Source organism: Poecilia reticulata, chromosome 3, assembly GCF_904066995.2.
Source record: "Poecilia reticulata chromosome 3, P_reticulata-male-v2, whole genome shotgun sequence".
In the NCBI taxonomy this organism is placed as follows: Eukaryota; Metazoa; Chordata; class Actinopteri; order Cyprinodontiformes; family Poeciliidae; genus Poecilia; species Poecilia reticulata.
Genome location: NC_088832.1, coordinates 29800860 through 29828773, shown reverse-complemented (window position 1 = coordinate 29828773; position 27914 = coordinate 29800860). Strand labels below are relative to the sequence as shown.

At 35.7% G+C, this 27914-nt stretch overlaps 1 protein-coding gene across 3 annotated transcripts in view; it reads right to left on the bottom strand.

Annotated features, from left to right (window-relative positions):
- Nucleotides 1–27914, bottom strand: part of tspan4a (tetraspanin 4a) — a 163259-nt gene that overhangs the window by 50780 nt on the left and 84565 nt on the right. For all 3 annotated transcript variants that reach the window (XM_081605433.1, XM_081605432.1, XM_081605435.1), the window contains one exon: nucleotides 7404–7595. In XM_081605433.1, coding sequence (XP_081461559.1) covers nucleotides 7404–7595 — 192 coding nt within the window. The remainder of the gene's footprint in view (nucleotides 1–7403; nucleotides 7596–27914) is intronic.

Genomic DNA, 27914 nt, shown 5'->3' with positions numbered 1-27914 from the left:
ATGTAAAAACTTCAAAAATATCGCTCTCTTCTTCAGAGGAACTGATGATGTAGATTAGCAAATATTCAGCAATTTATCTGGAGCCAACAATGATACGTTTAATGACTACCCACATTTAAAAAAGGTGCAACAGCCCATAATGTATTCTCAAAAATAAAACAACTGGGACTATAATTTTTAATAATTCTCTACACGTATATAAAAAAAAAAATCTAATAAAAAGATTCTGAAATGGGCCAGTTTTAGGTGCTGATCTTTTTTCCTGATTTGTGATGCTGTTCTGTGTTAGAATGTGATGTTTTCTTTAGAGAAGACCTTTGAGTGTGCTCTCTGCAGGTTCCTCCAAGATTCGCTGCCTCCGAGGGTCTGAAATGAGAAGCGCTGGATCCCGGATCCCATCTGGCAGTTTTACAGACCTGTTTTTCCAACGCCGGCAGCACTTTTGTTTTTCTCTGGCTACCTAAACATTTATATTCAAAGCAGCATGTGCTCTCTCTGTGAATCAGCTTGTGAATATTTGTAATTCGTATGCTGTCTAAGCACATGTGTGTGCATGTGTTTTTGAATATAACTCCTGTCATAACATAAGGTTTCACTACTCTGAGGATTTTCTGGCTTTGTAGAACATCAAGAAAATAAAAAAATATTATATTAAATTTAATGGTGCAGATTTTTATTTCGGATCAAGCAAAAGAAAAAAAATGATCAAAATAACTTTCTTGTCATGAGACATGAACTTTGGTAATGAAACAACATTCTTTGTAATTCAGGCAGGTCAGGCCCCATTCTGCAACAGTAATTAAAAAATGTGTATCTATTTTTACTTTCCACAATGAATTTTTAATTGAATTATAATTTGGACTGGTTGATGGCCATGAAGTCGCATTAATTTGCCTTTCTTGAAGGAAAACGTTGCCAATCTTTTCTCAATAACATGCAGTATCAGTATTAAGTATTATTTTGTACTTTCATATGGAGATGTGGGATCAATCACTCAACCTGATCTCAAACAAGTGGACAACAATGGACACAATAAGAAGTTCTTAAAATTTCAGTGTGCAGCCGTGCTTTTCCTGCAGAGGTAACGACAACCGTCTGCTCTGCTTCTTTATCACACATGTAGCCCCAGATCATCAGTGGCTGTGGAAGTGGGTTTGATTAATTGGGATGGCAACAAACACACGTTTCAGCATCATGTCCTTTACCAAGGAGGATTTGAAATTCGTCACTGAATCCCACTTTAATCTTATCAGCCACAGTCCATGAATACTTCTCCGCAGCCCCCTGGTTCCTTGTTTTCTTCTGTTTAGGCACCAGTAACACTTTGCAATTGTTTCTTATCCACTTAAATCCCATGTCCCTGCAGATTTTTTACAACTTGGTCACAAGTTGACTCATGTGTCTGCTTATTTGTCTTCCACTTCTTTTGTTGTGTATTTTCTGTTTTCAAGGCGCATCGCTGTCCTGACACTTTGATGTCTTTGTTGGTTTAACTGGACATATTCCTTTAACTACAGCCTGCAAGGAATTATCTTTTACCACACTATTGATTCACCGTCTTTAGGGAGTTTTATAATCCTTTCCATTGTTTTAACTAACATGCATATAGTTTTGCCTCGTTTTCTGTCATTCAGCCTGATACAACTGTGCTTCAAATTCTATAAAGATTCTTTGACTTGCAGGGTAATTTACATAACTAGGCACATGTATGTAGGTTTCTTTTATTCAAAGTGCAAGAAGTCTTTTTTTTCCCCCCAACTTAAAAATATATATAATTTAATTAATATTTTTGGGATACACCCTATGCTACCAGAATTCAGTTTTCCAATTAAAGTATTGTGTGCCATATCAGTTTTTTATGTTAAAATAATTGAACACTTTTGAGTAGTGTTTCTATAGTTTTTGCCCGGAGCTGCAGAAACACTGAAGGCTGCAGGGACCATTTTCTTTTGAGCAGTTTTCTTCTTTTTTTAGATTTAGCTTTCATGCTCGTCTTTGTGTTTCAATGTATTCATACGGGTAGAAGAGCACTATATCTAGGAGAATAGTTTACTTTAGTAATTTTGACCTTGGTTTGCCTTGGTTTTTGTAGTTTTTTTTTATTTTTCAATCCTGGACATTTTGCACTTCTGTAAGTCTATGTAAATAAATTGCTGACTTTATTTAATTAGTGCAATCTGATGGGGCTTATTTATGGTGAAAGTTCAATCATTTTGGTTCATGTACTAGTTTGATCTGAAAATGTAATAAGATGAAACATTTGATCTCAAAAACATCCTTGTGTCTCCTTGACTAAATGAATAGTTTTGTAAGATACCCGACTGTGTGGGGGATTGTGAGCAAGCAAAGAACATAAATGGTTCTTTTTTGACCTCAAGACCTCTGGCATTTTTTCATAGCTTCATAATACCAAGAATTTAACCCAAACAAAGACATTTGAATTCCAGACAGATAATACTGACATTGGTAATGAAGTGTGTGATTATGCAAGTGCATTAGAGGAGATTCAAAGTGGTGCTTTTCAAAGCCAAGGGTTCTTGTTGTGGTGAGTTGGTGTCCTGCAGGTTTTTGTTCCATTACACTTTCTGTTCGATGAGAGTTAATGAGCCACAGCTGGTCTATTTCTAACTGACGCCTTCAGGGAGGAACATAAAGCTGCAGGACATCGACTCTGGAGAAACAGAACACTGCTATTTTTTTCTTCTTCTTCTTCTTTTGCGAAGTATATCCAGGAGTTTTATAGCCAAACAGCAATTCACTGCTCTAAAATCAATGTTGCAATTAGTCATTTGGGACTACATATTTACTATGTGTTTTAATATTTACATTTAAATAAGCTCTATATCTTGGTAGTAGTTGGTTTTATTGGCCCATAAAGACAAAATACAGATTGCACACATTATAAAAATTTATATTAAACCCCCAAAGCCTCTTTGCATACACCCCAGGTATTTATTTTATGAGCCGTGTGGCCAACAGTGTTGATGTCCCACTTTAGCTGAGATTGATGTTTCAGCAGAGCTTCAGGGTGAGCGATAATCAAAGTCCAGGTGCAGCGATTGATTCCTTTTTGCTCGTCCTGTGCTGTGATTTCCACGCAGTTTCAAAACTACAGTGGCTTTGTGTGTGTTGACAAATCAGTAAGATGGGTGAGCCAGTCATGTTGGGCACGTAGTCGAGAAGCGCCTCAAAAATCAATACCTTCAATATCTTTTTGGCTCTTTCTGCCTTTAGTCTATGTAGTGGAAAACCTAAGAAGTGATAAAATGTGCTTTTTCATATCTTCTGTTTTCACATCCAGCCTTTTCTTAGTGTGGTCAGTCTGCTTCCTCTTCCATCGCAGTGATCTCATGTTTATGTCCAATTTATGGGCAGATTGGGTAATCCAGCCTGTCACAGCACCTTTGTACCCTTTGACTTGCACCAGTATCGACTGTCTTAATTTAATGAAGTAAAACATGACTTTAATTACCCATTACACCACTTACTGTGATGTTTTCCAGAGAAGTTTAGAGCCCCCCAATGATTCACCTAACAGTGTACAGGGTTTTTAATTTGCCACGCAGTTGGTGTAATTTATTCATATGAGGTATAGGTTACTTAAGAATACTAATAAGAGTAAAAAAAAATGCTTTTTTGAATAAACATACAATTTTCTACCAGATGTGATGGAGTTGCTGGTGATCAGTTAAAAATATTAGGCAGATTTAAACATTCAAGTAAAACATAAAAAATTGACAAATACAGTTTTGCTTAAGTCATAAATGATCCTGACAGCAAAATCATCCAATATATAATTTAATTTGTACATGGAGAGCTGGTAGATGCAGCTCAGCATCCTAAATAGTGAAGGTGTTGATGCTCAGTTGAGTCCACACCACCAGTTAAAGATTCATCATTTCAATTCACTCAAAGTCTGGCTTAGCTTACAAAGTTCAGCAGGACTAAAAGCCAAACAGAATCATATGTTCTGTGTAATGGCCTGAATCAGGTTTGTATATAATAACATTTTATATTTTTTTTAGCAAACTGCTAGTGCATTCACACATTGCTGCAGAGAGTGGCAATTATCCTTTGGCTGGAAATATAGAGAACGCAGATGTTACCAATTAAAGTACTATAATTAAATTGTGTGTATGTGTGTTTGTGTTTGTTAAAGTGGTCAAAACTTTAAAAGACCTTTGGACTTAAAGGAAATTTTGGATTCGGAATGCTTGCTAATTGCAATCAAAGCATTGCACGTCTACTTTTTTACAGTTTTATTTGCCAAAAGTTGTTACATTATTCTGTCTTTTTACATGAAGCCTGATCAAAGTACACCAATAGAGATGAAGGGGTCAAACTTGTTGTGTGTCTTTATTGCTATTTTGCAGGGGTTATTGCTGTTTCCTGTAGTTCCTTCAGTGTTGCTGTGGGCTTCTTGGTAGCACCTGAGACCAGTTTCAGAGAATTGTCCAGATTTTGTAATGGCATTGTTGACTTTCTGCCTTTTGTACTCTTATCTTGAAAACAAGAATCATTTGATCCTTTTGCAACCTGCCAACTATGGTTTTAGCGAGGATGGAAAATAGCAAACATCACAAAAATGCTACGGCAACTGAATTTCATTTCAGGCTCATCAGTGTTTCTATAATTGATTAAAGGTGTGAACTTTAGAAGACTGAATGCTGAAACCAAATCAAAGGTTATATTAATGTTTTTGTCAATGAGTTTATACATTTATGCAGCTGTAATTTCTTTTTTCATCATGAATGTCATTTTTAATCTGTAGTATCTTCTTTCTTTATTTGAGTATCAGATTTATTTTTGAAGGATGCATGGATATTCTAAAGTTGGATTGCCTAGTTCCTGTACTTAAAACAGGACATAGCTGCTGCTAAAAAATATCTTTGATATTCTACAAGCAAACTGAAATTTGCAGGTTTTGTACCTTGTACTGTGTTGAATCTGTGAGAAGTTTTCATGTTAGATCCGCTACTGCAAAAATATTGGCAAACTGTACTTGAAACTGATTAAACGGGTAAAAATATTCATGAGACATCAAATTTAAACATTCCTTTTCTAGTTTGAAGCAAATTAACTAGATCATGAGCCATTTTACACACATTAAAGCTCTTTTTGGGGGAGAGAGATTTTCCCAACTGAAACTGTAACTCTAGCTTCATCACAGAAAACTTAATCAAAGGCTTCTGCTGTATTAATGCTGAACATTAATAATGAGGTTACATAAGGAAGTGATTGAATATGTGCTAAAAATATTAGTGCTGTGTTTTCAATTGATTTTGTTGCTAAAAATGTGTTTAAACTTGTCTGGATCACAGAACTGCCATGCCATTTTGTTCACTGTAAATGAGAAACTAATGTCTGATAATATAAATTAAAAGACTTTCAAAAGTTAATTATACATTTTCCAACAAAGAGTAAAACAATAATTCCTCTTGCGTTGTATCTGCTGCAAACCTGACAATCCCTCATCAATGACCAAAATGTAAATTAACGTTGGTATTTGAAGTAAGAACCTCTTTTCAATTTGCATTTAGAACAAACAGATCTGTCACTCATTCATTGAGAGGATGTTCCTTTCATTTAGACACAGCACAGTAAATTTGTCTGGTCACCACAGAAAGTACGTAAATGGATTGTGAAAGCAGATGATGCAGATACTCAGTCTCAAAAACCTCATATTTAATTTCCCTGCACAATTGAAAGGTATTTTCTATAACAGCTGCACAATGTTGGACTTATTTTCTGCCAACATTTTTCAACTAAATCATCACGTCCGTAATCTGAAAGTTGGTTTGCATCCACATTTTGCTCTTGAAATCAGGTGACTAAAGCATCCAGCACAGCTGGTGCAAAGTCTTTTGAAATTACTTTTGAGAACAGTTTATGTTGCATGGTTGTTTTTTAGTTTATTTTTTGCTGTGCTTCACTTTCCACATAATTCTTAACACCTGGCACACACAAACAAAAAGACACAACTGGGAAAATATTTCCAAAAAAAGAGCCACCATGTCAGACGGGTTTCAGAGGTGAGAACAAGTCCACCACCCCATATGGCTCATACGTTGCAAAGTTTTCACCCGGAGGACTAAGAAAACAGAAATTTCTTGTCAAACAAACGTTCTTTAGAGGGAAGTTCTTCAATTCTTAGTTACACACCCTGAAGCTAAGGAACTAAAACAGCATGTATCTGAATAGTAGATACAACTTTTGCTCTTTTCTTATGCACAATATATATTTGAAACAATATTTCCACTAATGTGATATTCATCTTGTAGCAAACCTATTAAAATAAAACAAAGCCAGGGAGAGCTTGGTTTGATTTAGTGTGTGCTTATTGCTAATGATGAAGCTGAAGGATTTCCTGAGAAAATCTCTTCTGTAAAGCTTCCCTGTAGCAAAAAGTGAAGGACAAAACCATAATTTGCGATTAATGACCCAAAGGGAACTCTGGTGTTGTCCAAAGCCGCACTGTTGTAACAAGTGCGCACACATGTTGTTTATAATATTAAGAATGTACAAAGAATAGTTCCTTGTTTTTTTTTTTTTCTTTTCTTTTGGTAAATGCAGTAATAGGTCTACAATACTCGAATAAAACTGTTGTCATCTGACAGAATATTGCTGGAAATGCTCTAATTAGGCTTTTTCTAGTCTGTATCAGTTTCTGATTTTGTTTGATATTTGACCTGCAAATTACTAGCTCTTTGGTAAGAAATGAAAACACATTTTGGTAGCTTCATGAGTTAAATATAATCAGATTTTCAAATGAAATTAAAGGTTCTGCTACAGGTTCCTCGACAGGGACAATAGTTTGAAAACTAACAGAAAATTAAGGGATTTCAGGAGACTTAAAGCAGACATTACCTTTTTTCAGTTTTGAGTATTATGTGGTTATAATACCACACTATCTTTTTTTACTACTGTTATAAAAGGCAATCAAGTAATTTTATTTACCCGAAATACACTAAAAACTAAAACCAAATTACTCAGAGTTTTCCCCTTCGAGATTTGTGATATAATTTATGTTTCTGCAATCACTGTTTTTCCCTTCTTTTATTTCACTGCAATGGCAACCAGAGGAAATCATAAACATCCAATTCTGCTTTATAGAACTGTCATTGTAGGATTGAATGTTTCCAATATAGCTTTCATTGTAGCTGATCAAAGCACTAAATAAAAAGGTTTTCTTAAATTGATACTTGTGGAGTCACCAGTGAGTCAGAATCGACTAAAAACATACAATCATGCCAGATGAGAAGTGTCGGTGCTCGCTGCTTCATGAAAAGTTAGTGACAGTGTTTGTCACACCACTAACAACAAAACACAAATTGAAAATGTCATCATGACCTCAATGCAACCTAAAGTGTAAAGCCAGCAGCCATTTAAAGGAAATAACTCACCGCCAGCAGCAGAGGGCGGCTTTCTTTGACAGCTCCCACGCAGCCCAGACATCCGATCACCATGATGATTGTCCCCACTGCGATGAGCAGATTGGCTGCCGACAGAGAGGGAAGGGATGATGACAGCGTGGCAAAGTTTCCCTGGGTCACTGAGAGCCAGATTCCGACCCCCAGGATGCCACATCCTCCCAACTGCAGATGAAACCCAAAGAAACAAATCGCTGTTAATAAGTCCGGTTAAAGACGGCAAACAAAGCAGTTATATGGTGTTATTGTGAGGTGTCTAGGAAAATAAAAAATAAAAAAAAGTAGTAATTGTTTTCTTGTAAAATGTAGCATAAGACCTAATTAACTATTTTGCACCTGTCCAGTTAATTAAAGAGTTTAGACAGAAGCAAAGAGGCAGCTTTCTTTGCTGCAAGAGAAACGGTAAAAGGTTTGCCAGAAAGCCACAAATTAATGCATCATACATGGTTTGCTCCTTCTAAGTACCTCTTATGGAGTCACTAATAGCCTGTTCACCAATGACTGACAATGAGCACATGAGAACTGAGTCTTTTAAAAACTCATGTATCACATAGAATACCTTGTTTTCTTCATAATTAACACATTATGCTTCTGAATAAGCTTTTGAATTTCTGCAACATCTCACTTCTGCATGGACAGCGTGACACACTGTGAGGAGTCAGGGGGAAAAACGCAGTGTTACTGTTCAGTTCACAACACTACGGGATTGAAAGGTTTCATACTCAACTTAAAGAGGTCAAATACAACCAAGCAGAACATTTCGACATAAACTCTCTCTAAGAAAAGGTGGCTAATAAAATTCTCATAAAAAGAGCAATAAATACATTTGTGAGCTTTAACGATGTGCATCTAGGGGACAAGTATTTCACAACTAGATGCCTGCTTTCTTTTCCTTCCATTTTACTCTGTTATAGGTAAAGAAAGCCAGGGTATTTTTGAGTTAGTTTTTTTATAAAAGTTCGTTAACCTTTATAATTTCCTTTGTTTTAAACACTAAGATGAGTAATTTTGATTAACCTCAGTGCGCTGCTTCTTTCTTCAAAACTTAATTCTGAAGACTATCTGACAAAATTAGAAACAATGAATGTTGTCTGACTGCTAAGGTGGATCAGTTTTTATACTCTTCAAAATTGTAATATTAACTTTATTGGTGAGAAAAGCTCTACTTTTGTTTCTTTCTCACGTCTAAATGTTTTAGATCATTAAAAATATTTTAGCATCAGACAATCTTTCAAATAATTATTTGATTTGGTAACTATCAAGCTAGCAACCATTTGCAAATTCCTATTTTTTAACATCACAGTGGAGGAATTTGGCCCACTCTCCTTTGCAGACCTGTTTTAATAAATTGTTTCAATCAAGTCACGTTTTTAAACTTAAACTATTTAGGGTCATGATACAGCATCTCGGTTTAGGCTCAGGTCACTGGAAACCTTTTATTTCCTTTTCGCCATTCAGAGGAGGAGTTGCTGGTGTCCAAAGCTTGAGTGCGCCCAACCATAAGAAACTCTTGACCTTCAAGATTCTCCTTCAAGATGTTCTCACAAGCAGAAATTCATAGTTTCACCATTTATGGTAAGATCATCATACTTTCATCATGTCCTATGTAAAAGTACAAAAAAGGACAGGAGATACAGATATTTGTTGTTTGCCACGAACGATACTTGTGAATGAATGCACAGTTTGATGAACATAACACATTCCCAGAGTGAGCTATAGTCTGAGTTAACAAAGTTCACCGAAAGCCTGCAAGGAACAACAAACCCCCATGGGTAAATCTATACTATTGATTGTAAACCGTGCTCCTGAATACATAATTTGGAAGTATGGATATGATTTTTGAGGAAAATGAGCCAATGTGTGCTGAACTCTGTAGTCTGCAGGGTTTCGTGTTCAGGTTTGCACTTTACCAAAATAAACAAAGGAGAGTCAGGCCATTTCGTATATTTTAAATATTTTTTAAACATTTTTTAAAACCTTATTCAGGTGAATGTTGTGTTTGATGCAATCTGTGTAAATTCATACCAACAATAAAAGCAATATATTAGAATCAGAAGATGTGATATTTTTGTGATATTAAAGGATTTTAATAAACGTGTGTGAGTCACATTTATCAGCTGATCAGCTGTTAACACTGATGTATATTTTATACTTTTGAGGAACATATTTTCAACATAATAACAAGACTCGCCAAGAGCTCATCTATCTCTTGTGTAACTGAGCCAAAAATATTATCCATCTTCTTTCTGGATTATCCGTTTATTTGAAACATTATTACACTACAAAGAAGATGGGAAACATAACCACCTCAACATTGAGGTTAGTCCGTCTGTTGCAATACAGTCTGGTTTTTCTGTAGTATCATTAACAAATAGATAACATTTAAGCGTATGTACCATGCATTTTTAATGTCCAACTTCTTTGTGAGTAAGGAACAAGATGAGGCATAAACAACCATCTTCATAATAGAAAAAAACATTTAGCTTTCTGTGCAGTACTCAGGCTAAATTTCAATCTGAAAGAACTGAAATTTAACATCTTTCAAGGAAAATATTAATTCATTCCTCATTAAACAGGCTTAACCGCATTATTAGATTCATTTTATTCAAATATAACATTTATTTTGAATCAGTTATGAAAGATTTGTTTGTGTTAAAACAAGCAATCTGCTCTATTTGGAGTCAAAAGTCAACAAGAATTATTTGCTTTACTTCATTTTAGTTCTTTCCAGTCTTATAGTTCACATTCAGAACATGTTTGACTGCAAAATGCCAGGCGCAAAGATCTCAGATACAGCATGTCTATTGGAAACATCCATCATTTCCACAATAAATGTACAGCTGTGTGCTGGAGCAGCCAAAGGCAGTAAGATTTATGCAGATAAATACATGTGTATTGTTTCCCCACACTCTGTTTGCTTTCCATTTTCAGCTGTAGCATGATATCCTACCTAATGAGCTCTTGAGGAAATAGGAAAAGAGAAAAATTAACCATAAAAATGTTCATACTGAGCTTTTCTTCTCTTTTATACCCCCACAGAGATTTTGGAGGCATGCAAGTGAAGGGCCTTTGAGTCGCCTTAAAGCATTTCAGGAGGAAGATTCTTGGACAGAGATTGTTAACAGTCAATACTCTGATGGGAACCACAGGCAATGTTAATGATGATGATCATGTGTGTTATCTGATAAAGATTAGCAGCCCTAAAAACTGCAAAGAATGGGAACCAATTAAGTAGGCGATGAACATTTTAAGGAAAACTCAATAGTTAACAAAGCACACCAATGGAAATTAATACTCAACTATGACTAAAATATTTATCTAAACTGAAAGAGCTGAACATTAAAAAAAAACAATTATTACATAACATTTTCAAATGAATGAACAATATATTGCAGAAAGGCAGACTCAACAGCAGCTATGCAGCAGTAATTCAACAAAATACAGAAGGGGTAAATTATTTCTCAGGCTAACCGTCATAGATATATTCTTTAATAACGAGATTCAAATTCATCAGAAAACTGTTGAAAATTTAAGGCGTATGTTTCACTTCAGACATGACAGGCAAATAGAACATAACCACACACTGAAAAAGACAGCAATATTTTAAAGAATGAATCACGACTCAATTTAATAAATGACCACATCACACGTCCATTGCAGCCCATCTGGGTTTCAGAGATCTAATCGTACAGACACACAGCACCTCTGCCTCATTTCCCATCAGTGAGGTAACATTCCATGTCCTTAAAGCTAGATTACACCCCCAGAAATTGATAATAAATAATAATAATGACACATTTTATTTATAGGCACCTTTCCAGGAACTCAAGGTCACACTACATCATTAAACACAAAACAGCACAGCAAAGCTTTTGTTCTACCACCTTAAACTGGCATGGAACCTGATCTCAACATCTAGCCTGAGCTGAGTTTAGTTGACAGGAATCACAGGAATCGCAAAACATAAAAAAAAATATTACAACTGGTTCAAATCTAATTTGTATGAAACAGCAAAAAATGTAATTAAAAACCCACACACAAAAAAGACAAGAAACTCATGAGAGTTAATTAAAAAAACCAGCACAACAGAAAAACTTTTCTTTCTTACACTTCTGTATGTGTTTTTATATACCAACATAATTTCAAACTGATTAGTTTTCATCTGCAATAAAACAAGACAGAGCAGAAAACAACAAAAAAGAACAGATGCCTAAATGTTTTGCTGTCACGCTGTTTTAAAGAGCTTAAATGAATTGAGGCAACTGCACAGCCTCCCCCTCTCACAGCACGTCACTGTGTTCACGGCAGTGTCTGAATCCAGCCACTGATTAGGACCAGGACTGTGTGCAAACACGCAGTTTTCTTCAACTCCTATTGAGTGGGCTAACTTTACACATAAAAAACAGAAAGACTGATTTAAACTTGCCTCCTGCATAATACAAGCTGAAAGTTTTAATGACTCCACTCACCAATGAGGAATATCATCACTTTGATCTCATCCAACTTAGGAATGCTCCATCTAAAACATGTGTGCCCGTTAACATAAATATGTTGATATAATCCAGGTCAAAGTCTGCGTTTTACTCATGCATGAAAAAAATATGTGCTGATTATGGCAACACCATACTAATACATATATGCATATAGTTATATACATACACAACACCTCCCTAGTGTTTGAAAAAGTATGAGGTAAAGCAAAAGGGGGGACTTTCAGTTTAAATGAAAGCGCTCCATATATATATATATATATATATATATATATATATATATATAATTTTTTTTTTTTTTCCCCCCTCATTCTTTGATGTTGGATTCATGTATGCAGTTGGACCCTCGAGGGAGGTCTTTTGTCCTGTAATCTGCTCTCAAGGTCACAGCCTGTTGGTGAGGTTTCAAAGGTTAGAGAGAAAATCTGCTCAAACATAAATGTAAGAAACTAAAATACTGAAGACTTTGGTCAATATAAGTTCCTGCTCAAAAATGATATTATTTTGCCAATGATGTTCATTTGTAAAAATGTGCCAGAATTTAATGACATTGGACCTCAGAGAGGCATCATCCTTCAGCTAATCATTACTGCATGCCACGTTTTCAGCTAATAGCTCTTGCCGCATTTAGTTGGAGCTAAAATGTTGCTCTGTGTTCATTTGTGTTATTTTTTGAATTTCTAATAGGTTCTACTAAAGACATGATAGTAAAAAGACCTTCAGGATAATTACTGATGCAAACCACTCAAGTTACAATAAATGCTTGTTTGTTGTATGCTGAAATGGAAGATGATTAAAAAGTTTGCATACTGCTGTACTTGTGAGGCAATTACACAGTAATTTATTATTTAAAATTTGAAGTTGTTTCAAACCTAAAATCACCAAAGTCAACAGGAAAAGCAACTTTATACATAGATATTTTGACATATAGAACATTCAATTCAAAATTCAATCAAGGTCAATTGTATTCAGATGTCACTTTTTCAAATTACATAAACTATAATTCAAAAATTAATGAAAACCAGCAGCTCTGTTATATATTTATATTCTAAACAATATCAGTTATCCTTGGCCTTTTATTTGACATAAACGTCTCCTAATCTTCCTTTTCATTGGTTTTAATTCAGCAATAAATACTAGTTTGTTTGGTAACACTTAATTTGGAAGGGTGTGCATAAGACTGACATGACACTGTGATAAACGTGACATAACACCTGTCATGACCATAAAGGAGTCTTTATGAATGTTTATGACTGTTGTCATGAAGTGTCATTTGGTAAATCATGACACTTTTAATGCAAAGTTGCTCTAAAAGTTGCATTTAAAGTCCATTAAAAATGCCAACTTTGCATTAAATTATCATCATTTACAAAATCATGCAAAGTTGGCACTTTTAATGGACTTTAAATGCAACTTTTAGAGCAACTTTGCATGTCTATGTCTATTAAATCTCAATCATCATCACAATAATAATGCATGGAATATCCCAACCACAACTGACAGTTTGGAGGCAATGCATTATATTTCAAATAACATGCATTATTGTTTTGCATGTAAATATTAATTTGACAAGTCAGATTGACATCTTGTTCTTGACTACTTTGTCTTGGTAGTTTAGCAGTAGTAGCCATAGTTAGCGGTATTACAGTTGAGTGCAACAACATCTATGTGCACTTCAGTGAATAAACTGGATTCCCTGATATGACGAGTCTAAAAGTCCATATGCAGCTTCCTGAATCAAAGGTTACCTGTAAGCTGCCATTTAATTATGTAAAGGAGGACCTAATTGTAGACAAGAAGCAGGCAGATTTTAATGAGTAAAAAATGTACTGTGGTGATTACTGGAGTGGAAACAGGTGAGTGATTAGGCTGATTACATAGCAGCTGGGAGTAACATGAACTGGGCCAACTGATGGCTGGACTAAGCATACGCCATTTATCCAGAATGCATTGCACCGTCAACAACATGGTGACATCTGTGTGACAATATTTTATTACAATTTCTAAAAACTAAACAACCTACAGTATTATCCCTGTTTTTTTTTTTTTTTTTTTTGGGGGGGGGTTTACATCTAAAATTAATAATTCTCAAATAAAGTATATTGTTACAACTAATTGTGGATCCCTTTAATAATTAAAACAAAAACTGACCTAATAAATAAAAATCTGAACACAGAACACAGACCAAGAGTGTTAAAAGAAATCAAATATTTTCATGTCATGAAAGAAACATACGTTATTTAACATGAAGAAAAGCAGCCTGAAATATTATGTGACTTTATGTAAAGCAAGAAGCTTGGAGTGGAATAAAAACGCTGCCTGACAGACGTTTACATAAAGGCCAATTATCCAAGGTGCATGTGAAATTCTCAACTTGGAGGTCTGAGAACCGCCATGGGTTTAGTATTCAGTAAGGCTGCCACATATGTAAAACATTGTCAAAGCTGCAGGAATAAAATATTTATTTGCAACTTGCAACCACAATGCATGTGATTCAGGTAGTACATTATCCAGATAGTCAGAGATTAGACTTCTGACACAAGCAGATCACAGCAATACTGTGGCTGTCTTTTTTTTTTTTTTCCCTGGGCCAAACCGACACACCAAGATTGTATAAAGCATTTTTCTCCCCTTTTGCTCGACATAGATCTGTCAGGAGAATGTGTGGACAATCCGAGCTAGATTTTTTTTTCCCCTCACTCGCTGTATCTCACAGCTGGAGATTTTCTACTGAAAATGTGTGAGACAAGCTGCAGACAAGGCTCTGTATGCAACACCCAGGAGGCTGCATTTCATTTACAACACAATGAGAATAGCAGTTGAGTCCCTTGTTGTTATAGTTATGCTAAAATTACATACCGTATCTGAAGATATCACCAGTAGCAGGTAAAAAGCAACTTATGTGTCAGTGGAAATTAAGGCACCGACGTGTCAACACTCACTTGCATGGAAGTTCAGGAATTGTCCTAAATCATTATCAACACTAACTACAAATTGCATTGTTTTATCTATGCCCAGCAGACATGCCTGTGTGTCAGTATATAACAGTCATGTACACACGAGCAAAGTTGCTAGTAAAACCTTGCTGCTGTAGCGCTCTTTTCCCTCACAGGCTTAAACACAATATTTAAATACTGCAGGCTAGAAGCAAGTTATTAAATGAAAATTACCTTAAAGTTTTAATCTTTTGAAACACAGTAAAAACATATTAGAGGCATCCCACATGGGCAAAATTACAGATTTATCACGCTGAGGTCAAGCATACTAAATTGTTTTAGCAGGGAAGCTGAATAAGGAAGAAGTTTACCTCCATATAAGTTTATCTGCCACATAACAGGTAGTGGAGGTTGCTCAACTGAAGCTGTCCTGCTCTGGTCCAGTGAAAAGGGGTAAAATAAATGATCTGTGATTTGAGGTATTTACTAAAGGTAAATAATTAAGCACCAAGAATGGACGCCCCCTGATCAGTGACCATCCAGTCAAAATCCAAATAAGTCAAATCCTTTTTTCTGATCACCTAATGTACCATATGAAGAACTAACAGGAAACACTTACAAGAATATTATGCAGTGAGGATGTTAGTTCTGAGAAAAGGCTAAAAGTTATTTTCATCATCAATAGGATATTTAAAGAGAATTCACAGTCAGCACAGACACGCAAGAAGCTATTTATAAAGAAACAAGGCACCAGAAAACTCTAAGGCTGAATGTTCAAAATGACCCGTCTTTATCCCTTACAGGTTTAAAAGTAAATGTTGCAAATGGCAAACAGTGTCATGGCACCAGAAAGATGCCGTAACTCTGTTTAGCAGCTTTCAAACAATGTAAGAAGATAACACAGACATTAATAGAGAGAAAAGGTTAAAGGCAAGGCATTTGTGTATGTGTGTGAATCGGGAAAATATGTAATGTAATGTGTAATTACAAGGCTTTAGCACTTTTTTTCTTATTCTTGTTGGAGCTAGTTCACAGGTGTCAGGTCGGTTAGCTTTGTGCTCACATCACACACCCAATTTTAATGTTTGCTTCATGTAATTGATTATATCTTTCAAAGCAATAATGACAAAATGATCATTTGACGTGTGTTTTATAAGGCTTTAAAAGAAATGTTTCCTTCACCTTTATTAATAACACCAGTTACTTATTATGCAACAACACTATACGAGTGTGAAACGCTTTGAGGTCCTCTGGACTTAACGCTCTATACAAAAACAGGCCATTTAGCATTCCTATTGCTGAATCTGTTGGCCTGTTATTACAGTGAATGTAGCTCAAAAGTGATGATGGAGTTAGTTGCAGAGTCCCTCCTTACCACAGTTATTAGAATATTTATTGTGACAGTGCAGATTGGTGTTTTGAACAATTCTGCCTCCATTCTTCCAGCTGAGCTAAGTTTTCATTGTTCTATTTTGGTTTATCCAAAACAGAATTATATAAACTGAAACAAGTGTCACGGACCTATATATGAATATTATCTCTGCACACATTAGAACTACAATATTAGACCCATATCACCAGTTAATACAATTTGACTACATTTTAATGCGTTGTAAAATATACTCAAGCATATCACACATCAATCGATCATCTTAAAATAAGTAAATAAATACAGAAACATTTTGAAGAGAAAGGTTTGTAAATGGGTAAAAAAAAAATATATTAAAAGTAAGAATTTCTGTAAAATGTCACTGAAAGAACTTTTCTACTGTTCTGAAATAACTCCATTATTCCGAAGCTCCAGGCATTTAGACAGAGGGCTCTTTAAAACCTCAGGATCTGTAAGTTCCCTAAAACCTCTTGAGGTCCTGTGAATCACCTCCACTCTTTCTGTGACCTCGTCTCAGAAGAGAACAGCTTAGACCTAGCTTAGGTCATCCAGGGGACAGGGTCGTCTCACTAGTCAGCCTTTAATAAGAATCAATTATGAGCGGGGGAAGCTAAATTCCTGATTACCAGTGTTATTTTAGAGTTAGCATTGTTTTCAATTTTACAGTTTAAAGTAGATTGGTTGTATTTGTTATTTTGCTCTACGTTTATATCTGGTTATCAGGGGCAATGGCCTAAAAGTAACCGATCCAAACAATGTCTCTCCGAGTACTAGTATTCTTACCAGTTTTGTTTTTATTGTTTAAATACCAATATGAAAGTAAGCAATACACATTTTCTGTTGGTTTACGGGTTGGCTAATTTCATTCACTTTATTAATAATTTTTGAGGTGTGTAAGAATTTGTATACCTATGAAAATGCGAGTTGTTTTTTTAGAACTATAGTAATATAAAATATTAATTATTTGTTCTATTTATTGCAATATAGAATATTATATATTATTATCAGCTGTCTTGCTTTAGTGGCTTACAGATTGTGGTTCATCAAACGGATCAGAAATCTCTTCATGGTTGTTTTTTCCAAACTAGGCTATCTCAAGAAGGCCAAAGTTAGAAACAGCCTTTATAAAGTCAAGGAAACTGCTATCAGTTGCACAATTCATAGTTTAAAATGTTTCTGTAATTATTGCATGTTTTGAGATAATAGTAAAAACATGACTGGTATTTAGAGGCAGGGGAAATCGTCTCTACAACTAATATAAATAATTAATGACCGCTCACAGTTGGAAGCCTGGAAAAAATATGTTCATTGCTGATTAATGTGTTTTTTATATATTACAGTTCTTAAAAAGGAATCAGAATTAGTTGAAATTGCTTATGGTAGGTTAACTTATAAAAACCAAAGATCTTAAATCAGTCACCAAATTCTAATGGGTTCAGTTCTATTATTAAACATGTTTAGAGTTTATTGCCTGAGGAAAAGAAAAGAAACTAACAATTTCACCTCATTGCTGTCTTTCAACCTGCAAATTCTGGTTGTGTTTTCTGAAATCTTCTGCTTCAACTTCAGCAGCCAAATACATTCAGACGGGGTCAGAAAAATCCATCAATTCACCAGTAAACAGATGGTTTCTCTCTTCCCTTGAAGAATAAATTATTTATATGAGGTGAAAAATCCAAGGTGAATGTGTTGGATGATCCCAAATAAGCAAAAATATTATTATTGAGTCCAGAGGAAAAAAAACGGAGTGTTATTTTTATTGTTTTCTCTGTGTCAAAGTGGTTGCTGCAATCAAAAGACGAAAAGAAAAGTCATTTGTAAAATTAATGCTTTTCTGAGCAATTGCACATGCATAGAGTGATGATGGTTATGAGTAATTTTGGAGCTTTAGATCTGTACTTAATTAATCAAAAATATATATTGACCAAATAAGCAATATTTTCAATTCAAAACCCCTTTATGCTGATAAATATTTTAATACATAGACACTCGAGTTCAACAAAAAAGATATTTGTTGTTTCTAATCTGTTATTTAGGTTACCGCTTGGTGATAAGCCAACTCCTTTTTCCACAACTTGCACACAAAAATACTCTTTTCCAGAATCCTATCAGATTGTTTGGAAGCAAAAATTAACCCCCAGTGGCCCAAAAGCAGTACCTTGTCCACTGATGTTGGTTGGGCAACAGATTTACGGGAGTGTAAATATAAAGGTTGTGGCCAAAGCAAAAATGCAATTAATCGCTTTAACATTTTTAATGCATTGCATTTTACGTAAATAATCAATAAAAACTAATTTGTTAAATTCCTCACCCTAATATGTCGTTCAGTTTCTCATTAGTTTTTAAAACCATCCCATCGCATCTTTTTGAATACCATCTCAAATGAGCATATGAACCTGACTGAGTGAAGAACATATTTTTTGACTAACAGGCAGTAATGTTTGAAGGTGAATTATTCTCTGGGATTTTTTTTCATCCATCAGCTATCCTTAGGCAGTGCGCACTCCTCCATCATGCTATATCCGAACCGGTGGTGGAGTCAGCAGGAAAGCTGTTTTGTTCTAAAGTTTGCTCATCATTCAGCCTCTTTACAGCTCTGGCAGATGCCTCAGTCTTTTATTCCGAGTTAACTTGTATCCCGTCGTGACAGCTATTCTGCGAAACGAGGAAAATTGAAATTGATTTTTCACAATTTTCATTAGCTTCTTGTACATACAGTGTCTTGATCAATAAAAATGCACCAATGCTAGAAAATCTTTTCCATTTTTCTGGCTTCTGGAGCAGGTGCAGATGCATTGCTGTGAATCTTCAAAGTCTAACTGGGGACTTAGGATGTGACACATCCGGCACAAACATCAGACTTTGCTCTTGTTTGGTTTTTCACTCTGCATCTCTGCAGAGGGACCCCTTCAGCACAAACTTAAACCTACACAACTAGCGGCGCGTTAGATGTCTGTCACTACCGGAAAACGCAGCTAATTAGAGCCGCTTACTAAATCATGACACACCAAGGTCTTTAAGCAAATGTGGACATTCTGAACATATGTTTCTAAAATGAAAAATATGGTTAATTAAAATAAATGCATACTTTTTTTCCCCTTTGCTTTCTCTCTAGATCATGAGCTTTTTGAAAAGACAAATTTATTCAGTCCTCCCACCACCCTCCTCGTTTCATGTCGACAAACACAATTTTTGCATGCGCAGCTAGCAGGAACGCAGCTGCATTTTCTTCGCGACCGGGAGGGGCTTGGTCACACATGACTGAGCCCTAAATCAAAGAGTCAATAATGAAGTGCTGAGATGCATTCATATCATATTGATCCTGACTTCACCAGGAGGTAGACTATTATGCTCCAATTATTGATGTGAACAGAAGAGGCTGTTTTACTCTGACAAAGCAGAAAGAGGAGTTGCTTTACAAACTTCAGACACAAAGGACGCAAACTGCACTACATTTTTTAAAAAATCTATTGCCAAATAGCTCATTTGTAAGGATAGCAATCCCGCTGCAGGTCCTCAATAATTATGTAATTCAGCGGCTTCTTTCTAGAATAGATGAGATTACAACACAATACAGCTGACTGCACAAGTCATTTGGGAAAATCAAATACCTGAGCTATATACATATATTTGCACCAGCTTAGCTATTGTATGAAAATTGAATTTATATGAAACATTGTCAAGCTTGTACAATTACTTTGTAGATTACTGCAGGTTATGATCAATAGTCAGGATGTTTCTCTTTATCTGACGGTTTTCTCTTGTCTTGCTAATTTTTGAGGTGTTCTTTTCATTGTCAAGGCACCACAATTCATAAATGATAAGTTTCTTAGTAAACATTCACTCATTAAAATAGTACCAAACTTTTCAAGTCCAATCAATTCATCTCACACCTTTTATTTAACGTTAACATTCATGTTGAGTAGAAAAGAGATATTTAAAAAATGTCAAACATTTCTTCAGCAATTTTCTTTTCGTCTGCATTCATGTCAAAGCTTTTGAAAACACAACAAAAAACAGATTTATTGTTTAATAGGAATCTTCAGATCACAGTTTGATGTGCTACTGATTGTTGAGATGAGAGTGAAAACCACAGTAAAAACATCACTGAATACAATATTAAGTTTCTGAGGACATTGTGAAACAATTCGTAAAATTTAAATAAATCTGAAGCAGAAGACAATGACCCAAAACATATTAGTAAATCCATCAAAGACTGGCTGAAAATTACAAAATGAACGGCTGAGTCAAAGCCTGGATCTTGAGCTCATTGAGATGCTTGAAGTGAACTGTAGATTCCTGAAAGCCCTCAAACATCTCACAGCTGAAAGTGAAGACCAATGAAAACATTCCTCAGACTGAGGCAGAGACAGTAGATGGCTATAAAAAGTGTCACACTGAGTTATTTTGGCCAAAGAGGGTAATATTAGTTCTATTATAAAATAGGATGGCCTAATTTATTCCTCAGCTGGAAAATATGTTTTTGTAGTTACCTTTTGTTCATTTTTTTGGCTCATTAAAACAAGGTTAATATTTTAGTGTTGGTCTTGATGCCAGACATAAATCACAAAAGCTTCAAAATGAAAGTGTGATTTTTAAAAAATCTGTAATTAATTCTTAGATTTGTAATCGTTTAGATTATTTAGGTGACTTTTAGACCCTCCTAATAATTTAAGTGATTAAGAACACAACTGGGGGGAAGGGTGGGAGGGGGGGGCATGGTGGTTGTCTTTTTGTTTGTCAGGTCCAGTATGACAACAGGAGGTTTTGGTAAAAAGATTATTTTACCACGTTTTGAAGTTGAAACATCAGATTAAGCTAATTTTCATTTTTATCTATGTTGTAACAGATTTTTAGTTATTATTTTGTACATATTTTTGCAAGAAATAAACTACTTATATTTTTTCAATCAAGTCGGAAGTGCGTTCAAGAAACAAACCACCTGTTGCCACCCACCGCCTTTCTTGGAAAATTTGGGTTATGGAAAATAGAAGGTCGCGACACAACAGTCGCTTGATTTATTTCAGGAAAGATGTGAATGAAATCTAATCTCTCAACTACTGGTTAATAAAGCATATTTGTCATAAAATACAAGAAGTAAAGTTGAATTCTTGCTGCAGATAAAGTAAATTTTTTGGGGAGGTAAATTAAAAATAGTTTAATTTTGATGGCTACTTTGACCTATGATTTCAAGTATAATCATAGGTATATTGTAAAATAGATTGTGTGTGATACAACCAGAAAAGTCAGGATTCTTACTTGATCAACCCTAAGAGCTTTTTAACCACATTAATGCCCCAATAGACATTTCCATACTGTCAAATTTCCACCTCACTTTATAACTACATGTTGCATAGTTTGGATGGAAGGGGATGTTATATTTTCTGTCTTTTCAAGAAAATATTGCTTAGGGATATTAGTTTGGTAAGTCCCACCTTTATATTATAAGCAAATTACAATCATAGAGACCAACAAATGTGATCTTGTTACACTATGTTACATTAAAAAGTCCAAAATGACAACCGTGTTACTGCCAGTCTTCTACAGTCTATATCAGACATTTCTGTACATCCTGAAATAAAATAAATAAGAAATCTGCTAGGAATCAGCTACTGAGCTTCCCCCTTCTATAATCAACAAGGACCCATCTCATAAATTCAAAACATTCCTTCTAATCAAACTTTAATACGTTCTCGAATTAGGCTTAAATCTTCCATATGAGACAAAATTGTGCACGTCTAACAACTTCGAGACTAAAAATGTCCTTTAGAAAATTGGCTTCATTTGTTACAGCCTTTGGGTTTTTGCATATTTCAAGACAAAAAAAGTGATTGCTAGCTCACTTGTTTAATGGTACCAAATTCAAATAGCATTGTCACCTACATATTTAATTTTGAATATTGATAAAATCCTACGTAGGTACGCCTGACAACTCCGAGAAAGAACTCCAGTGTGTTAAATTTGAATATTCCTCTGACAGTCTACAAGTTAAGCTAATCCATTTTCACCCCCTGACCGAGATTGTAAGATGAAATATAAAGAGCCAGGAGGATATAGTGTTATCTAATCAAAAAGTCCCAGCAGTAATATTATACTGATACAATATGTGTCAGGTGAAGCAGAAATTCAATGCAGTGCTTTATATTATAAAAGTTCACCTCCAATACAGAGAGACCTAGATTTAATTACCAAAGGAGATACCATGAAGTTGAAGCATGAAGGAAAAAAAAAGGAAAAGCACAATATAATCTTTTACAGTAACAGTGAAGCCTCAGCAGTGATCAGATTAGCTTTAAAAAGACAAAAGCTTTATAGATTCTACTAGGATAACATTTTAGATACACAAAATAGATATGACAGAGCCAGAAGGTAGCATACAGTGGAGTATAAACCTGCTCACTTTCTATTAGTGCTATGATAAAGTTTTACTTTGTTTTGTTTTTTTGTTTCCTTTGCTTTAATATTTTTCCCAACAATTGTCAAGGGTGAAAATGTGCCCTAAGCTCTACTAAAAAAAGGGGGAAAAGAAATAAGAAAAAAAACTTGTGTGATCTTTGTTTTTCCTGTTTCAAGCCTTGATCTTTCAGAGAGTAAACAAACCTTCCTCATCTTAGGAGTTTTAACGTCCTTTTATTTACATCTAGTTACATTTTTGTTGAGTGCCTGCTTGTTTGAAGCTGTCATTAGGTCATAGCAAATGTTGCAACATGTTTTTCCATTTAAAGACGGCCGAGAGTGTTAAGCTCAGTGGGAAAATGAGCCAGATGCAGCTATCGCTGGCCAAACCGGAGATTGATTAGAAGTTCATTGGAGATTTCAGCGAACCACTTTTCCAACAGATTTTTTTAAGAAGTCATGAGCGGAGGAAGATCTGAAAAGCTACGAGGTTTTTTTTTTTGTCCTGTTAACTGAAATTACAAAATTTACCTTAACATACCCCTTGGTATGTTTATCTGTGCAATAAACATACCACAGATAAACATGGCATGCTTATCTGTGGTAAACATACCATGTGCGATAAACATACCAAGCCAGTACAATTTTCCACTGTTACGTTTTGCTAGGTCAGCTTGTTGAATTAATGTCTATTTTGTTACCAGTTAATCTCAGTTTATTTATGTTACTTTCCATCCATCCATCCATCCATTTTCTTACACCCTTGTCCCTAAGTGGGGTCGGGAGGGTTGCTGGTGCCTCTCTCCAGCTAACGTTCCGGGCGAGAAGCGGGGTACACCCTGGACAGGTCGCCAGTCTGTCGCAGGGCAACACAGAGACACACAGGACAAACAACCATGCACACACACACTCACACCTAGGGGCAATTTGGAGAGGCCAATTAACCTGACAGTCATGTTTTTGGACTGTGGGAGGAAACCAGAGTACCCGGAGAGAACCCACACATGCACAGGGAGAACATGCAAACTCCATGCAGAAAGACTGGGGCCGGGAATCGAACCCAGAACCTTCTTGCTGCAAGGCAACAGCTCTACCAACTGCGCCACTGTGCAAAGTAACATGGAAATGTTACTTTCCATTTGTTGTATATAGCTTTTTTTTTTTTAATAAAACCATTTTTTGAGGATTTTATTGTGTTTTTAACGTCGTTGGATCACACATCAGAGATCCTTAAACTGAAGTAAATGAAACCATGAAACTAGGGAGAAGTGCTGTTGGCCTACTTAGGCTCCTCTCTGTTTACCTCTCAAGACACAACTTAGATCTGTGATGTCATACCAAACTAACAGTGGCTAATTGCTGTCTTTAGTGGCCACTCTGACTTATTTTGGCTATGTAGGTCAATGTTTTAAACCATGGGCAGCCATATTACAATTTTCTTACTTACAATTAAAATCCAGAGGACTTCATGTTTACTTGTGCACCAGTGACCTTGGAAATTCTGATGTATGAATACAAATGGAGCCTACAACTAAAAAGCCAGTGAAGGTAAAGATTTATATTTATATCTTTAAAAAACACTCATTGCAAAAGAGTGTTTTTTTTATGCTTTTACTACATATGTACGATACTTAAAAATGTAATTTGTTGAGGTGGGGGTTGTTATACAACATATGAGAACAATGTGGTCAAGAAGCTAAACTTGTGAGCTGCATTGGCAGTCAGAGGCAAATGTAGAAAGAAAAACACTGCTTCATACTGCTTTGGCTGCACCCAGCCTAAGATAAGAAACTTAACTGTGTCTGGCAAATCTTGTACTACATTTACATTTAAAATAAAATACTAATTATTATAATTTAAGTCCAAGCTTTTAGCTAAATTCACGTCAGAATTCACAGTCTCCTTTCTTTTCTTATAAATTCCTCCCTTCAACTCCAGGGGATAATTGTTGTCTTAAATCAAAACACTTCCTTAGTTGAAGAACTGATGTAATGTGATGCTGCCTTTTCAACATTCGCAGTAATAAAGTCAAAGGGCCTGTCATGCAAGAAAACAGGAAACAGTCTGCTTATTGTGAGGAGCCTCCCGTTCAACTGACATCTTTACAAATAAAACGCGCACTGATCAATTTCAGTCTCACAAAGGAGATCCGTCTTTGTGGCATCAAAGTTAACAATGAGCCACCATGACAACCCACCATTATGAATCACATCAATCATTCTTTAATTGCAACACTTGTCACACAACTTCAGTTGAAGTCCACAAATCTCATCAGATACATAGAAGAAGAAAAAAAAAAACATTGAAGGCTTGGTGGGGAATTCATCCATCTGTTGGAGGTTTGTTAAATGGAATCTTTCACGTCACAGAGCAAATGTGAATATAATTATTTCTCTCTACCAGCTCAAGCAATGGTGAGTTAAAAACGAAGCAAAAAAAGACCTAGAGCATTTTATATCAGTAGTACCAAAGTGGTCAATTAAACCTTATTAGCACTCATTTAAAAGGCTCATTTCCTACCGTTTCAAGTGGGCAGCTCCATTTTTTTAAACATATCACATAATATAATGTAGAGTTTTCCAGTAAATGTCTCTCATTAAAGCTATATGCGAGTAAAAACTTATTCAGATTAGCAGACATTGGCTGTTTCACCATTAGTTAATCTTCAATAAAATCAGAGAGCAAAATGATGTGAATCTGATTAACAAGTTAAACAAATGGAACAAAATGCATTCACAAAGCTGGAACGTCCTTGGTGCAGCAGCTTCAAACTGAAACTTTGTGGCACACCCACGTAGCAACAGAAACTTTGACTTTACTGCAGCATGCCTGTGACATTGTCTAAAACTTCAGCTTCTAATCATGTCTGGCAAAGTCACACTCAGTCAGCAGAGCGACCTCTTCAAATTACCATTTTATACCTGCAGGAGAAAAAAGGTCCAATCTAAAGCTCAAATGCTGACCTACTTTTGCCCATGAAACCCCAAAGGGCTTGGCTCAGCTTGAAAAATCAGCTGTTATTCTCATAAGGAGTTTTAAGTCAGACCAGGGTCTGACTGTAAAGCACACCAGCCAAAGCTGGCGTGCTTTAGAGGGTCAATCAGGTGTGCGAAGCTCTGAGTAAGTCATTTTATGTCTAAAATAAATTCTCACCTCTATATTGGTGTAGTGCAATTAAATAGCTGTGCAATATGTAAATCAGAACCAACATTGTTTGCTTTTGTTTTATTATAATGATTCCTGCATGCGAGTGTGTGACTGTCACATTCCCACGCTTCTTACATTTTCTCTAAATGTGGCTGAGGCTCACTAAGATGTGTCCTGATAAATCCATTAAGAGTCTGCCTTTAACATTCCTTTGGTGCTCCGATGCCCTTTCTTAGATGCAAGGTGAGAAGACTCATAGCTGGGTCTAGTCAGCAGAATAAGAGTGTAAATTATGATGGCTATGGAGAGTTGACAGAGTCAGTGAGCGGAATTTGCACGGCAAGCAAAGTTTTGATCTTTATTCAAAAGTAATCAGATTTAAAGTCACTCTAATCCCTCATGCCTTCTTCACAGCTCCCATTTTCTCTTTCCATTTAGAACATTTTGCATTTTACTTTCAAGCACTTAAAATGATGCTTTCGTATCAACTTGAAGTGCGCCAAGGTAAAAGCTTCAATTACATCAGAACTCAAGCAGCAGTGAGAATGAATGGGTCTTTGTAGCAAAAGGCTTTTACAGTATTCCAAACATATTCATACCCTTTGGTCTTATCCACATTTTCTCATGATACGTTGACAAAACCCACCCTCCCATAAAACAATGTTTGTTTTTTTTTCTCCACAAAAAATGAAATGTGAAACGTGTGGCATGCATTCCGGTGTGAAAACTGTAATAATGTTTCATTACAAATTAGTCCTGCAGCAGTCTTCGGCTTATATTTGTACCAGATTTCCACATCTAGAGACATAACACAATCTTGTAAAATTGCTCTAGGTAAAATTTTAAAATGGAGGCATAAAATAAAAGTAAAAAAATCAAAAAAATCAAGAAAGTTATTAATCGATTCTCTGATCAAAAGCTGCTGTGGACAATATTTTTTAAATCAAGAAACCAACAGTTTCTTCCCTCAAGTTTTCAGGGAGTTTTTTTCATAGATGAGGAGAATAAAGGCTAAACAGGTTCAGGTCCTCTGAGTAAGTAGGCCTCTGAAGACTTGATTTGCATTTAACAAGCACCTCAGAAATGGATTTCGGCCCAATAGCAGAATTTTCTAATCTATTGTTTGACGAACAGGAAGCCAGTGTAGTGATTTATAAACTTAAGGCAGCTTGCATTGGATTTTATTTAAGGGTATTATTTAGGTGGCAAAGAGGTAGAGAGTTTAATACATACAAACACATGCACACTGCGTTTACGTGTTTATCTTTGTCACATATCTTTTTCATTTAACTTTAGACATGGTCTATGCATTTTGTTGGTCTTGCCAATAGAAATGACATGAAATAGCTTTGAAATCAACTAAATATGACTAAGTTTTGGTTATCTTGGTAATGCACAAACAGTGTCCGATTTGTGCTGCCTGCTTAAACTGCAGAAGGAAACCAAATTGAATACTTTGCCTCATTGTGTGAGGAAATACAGTGGAAATACAGCCTTAGAGATGGAAGTGGGCTGAAAATCAGGTTAGTTTACCAGAGTTATGCTGAGTAAATTGCTTGAATAGCAACATCTGTTGTTGTCAGGAGACCATGTTTCAATGCACATGCTCATACACCAGGGAATAATTTTCTGAAGAAGCAGATTCTGACTGCAGAAGTAAGAGAGCTTAGAACCAGTTGAGGGAACTGCAGTCAGAGGACATTTAGTTGACAGATTTTGTGCAATGTGATGGAGAGCTGAGAATCACTTTCACTATCTGCTTCCTCCACAAATTACAATTTTTTATCTGCTGGTTTTATAAACTCACGCCAGACACAGCTGGAATTAACTGATAAAATGCTCCAATATGACTCCAGCATCCTCTTCCCTGTTATGAAGCAGAATGCCGGAAGATAATGGCCATCCACAAACACCAATTAGTTTTTTTTAAAGACGTTGTTTGACCCCCAGCTGGAAAAAGACCAAACTACTTAAAGATTTACTTCTTTGACGGAAGACTAAATTGGTTTTGAGTCTCATTGTCCAATTAGTGCACCTCATTTAATCTGTCAATCAGTAAATCTGGCTCTTCCATCGCTACTCATTTTCTTACATTCAGTCATTTGAAATAACACTTCTTTCGCTT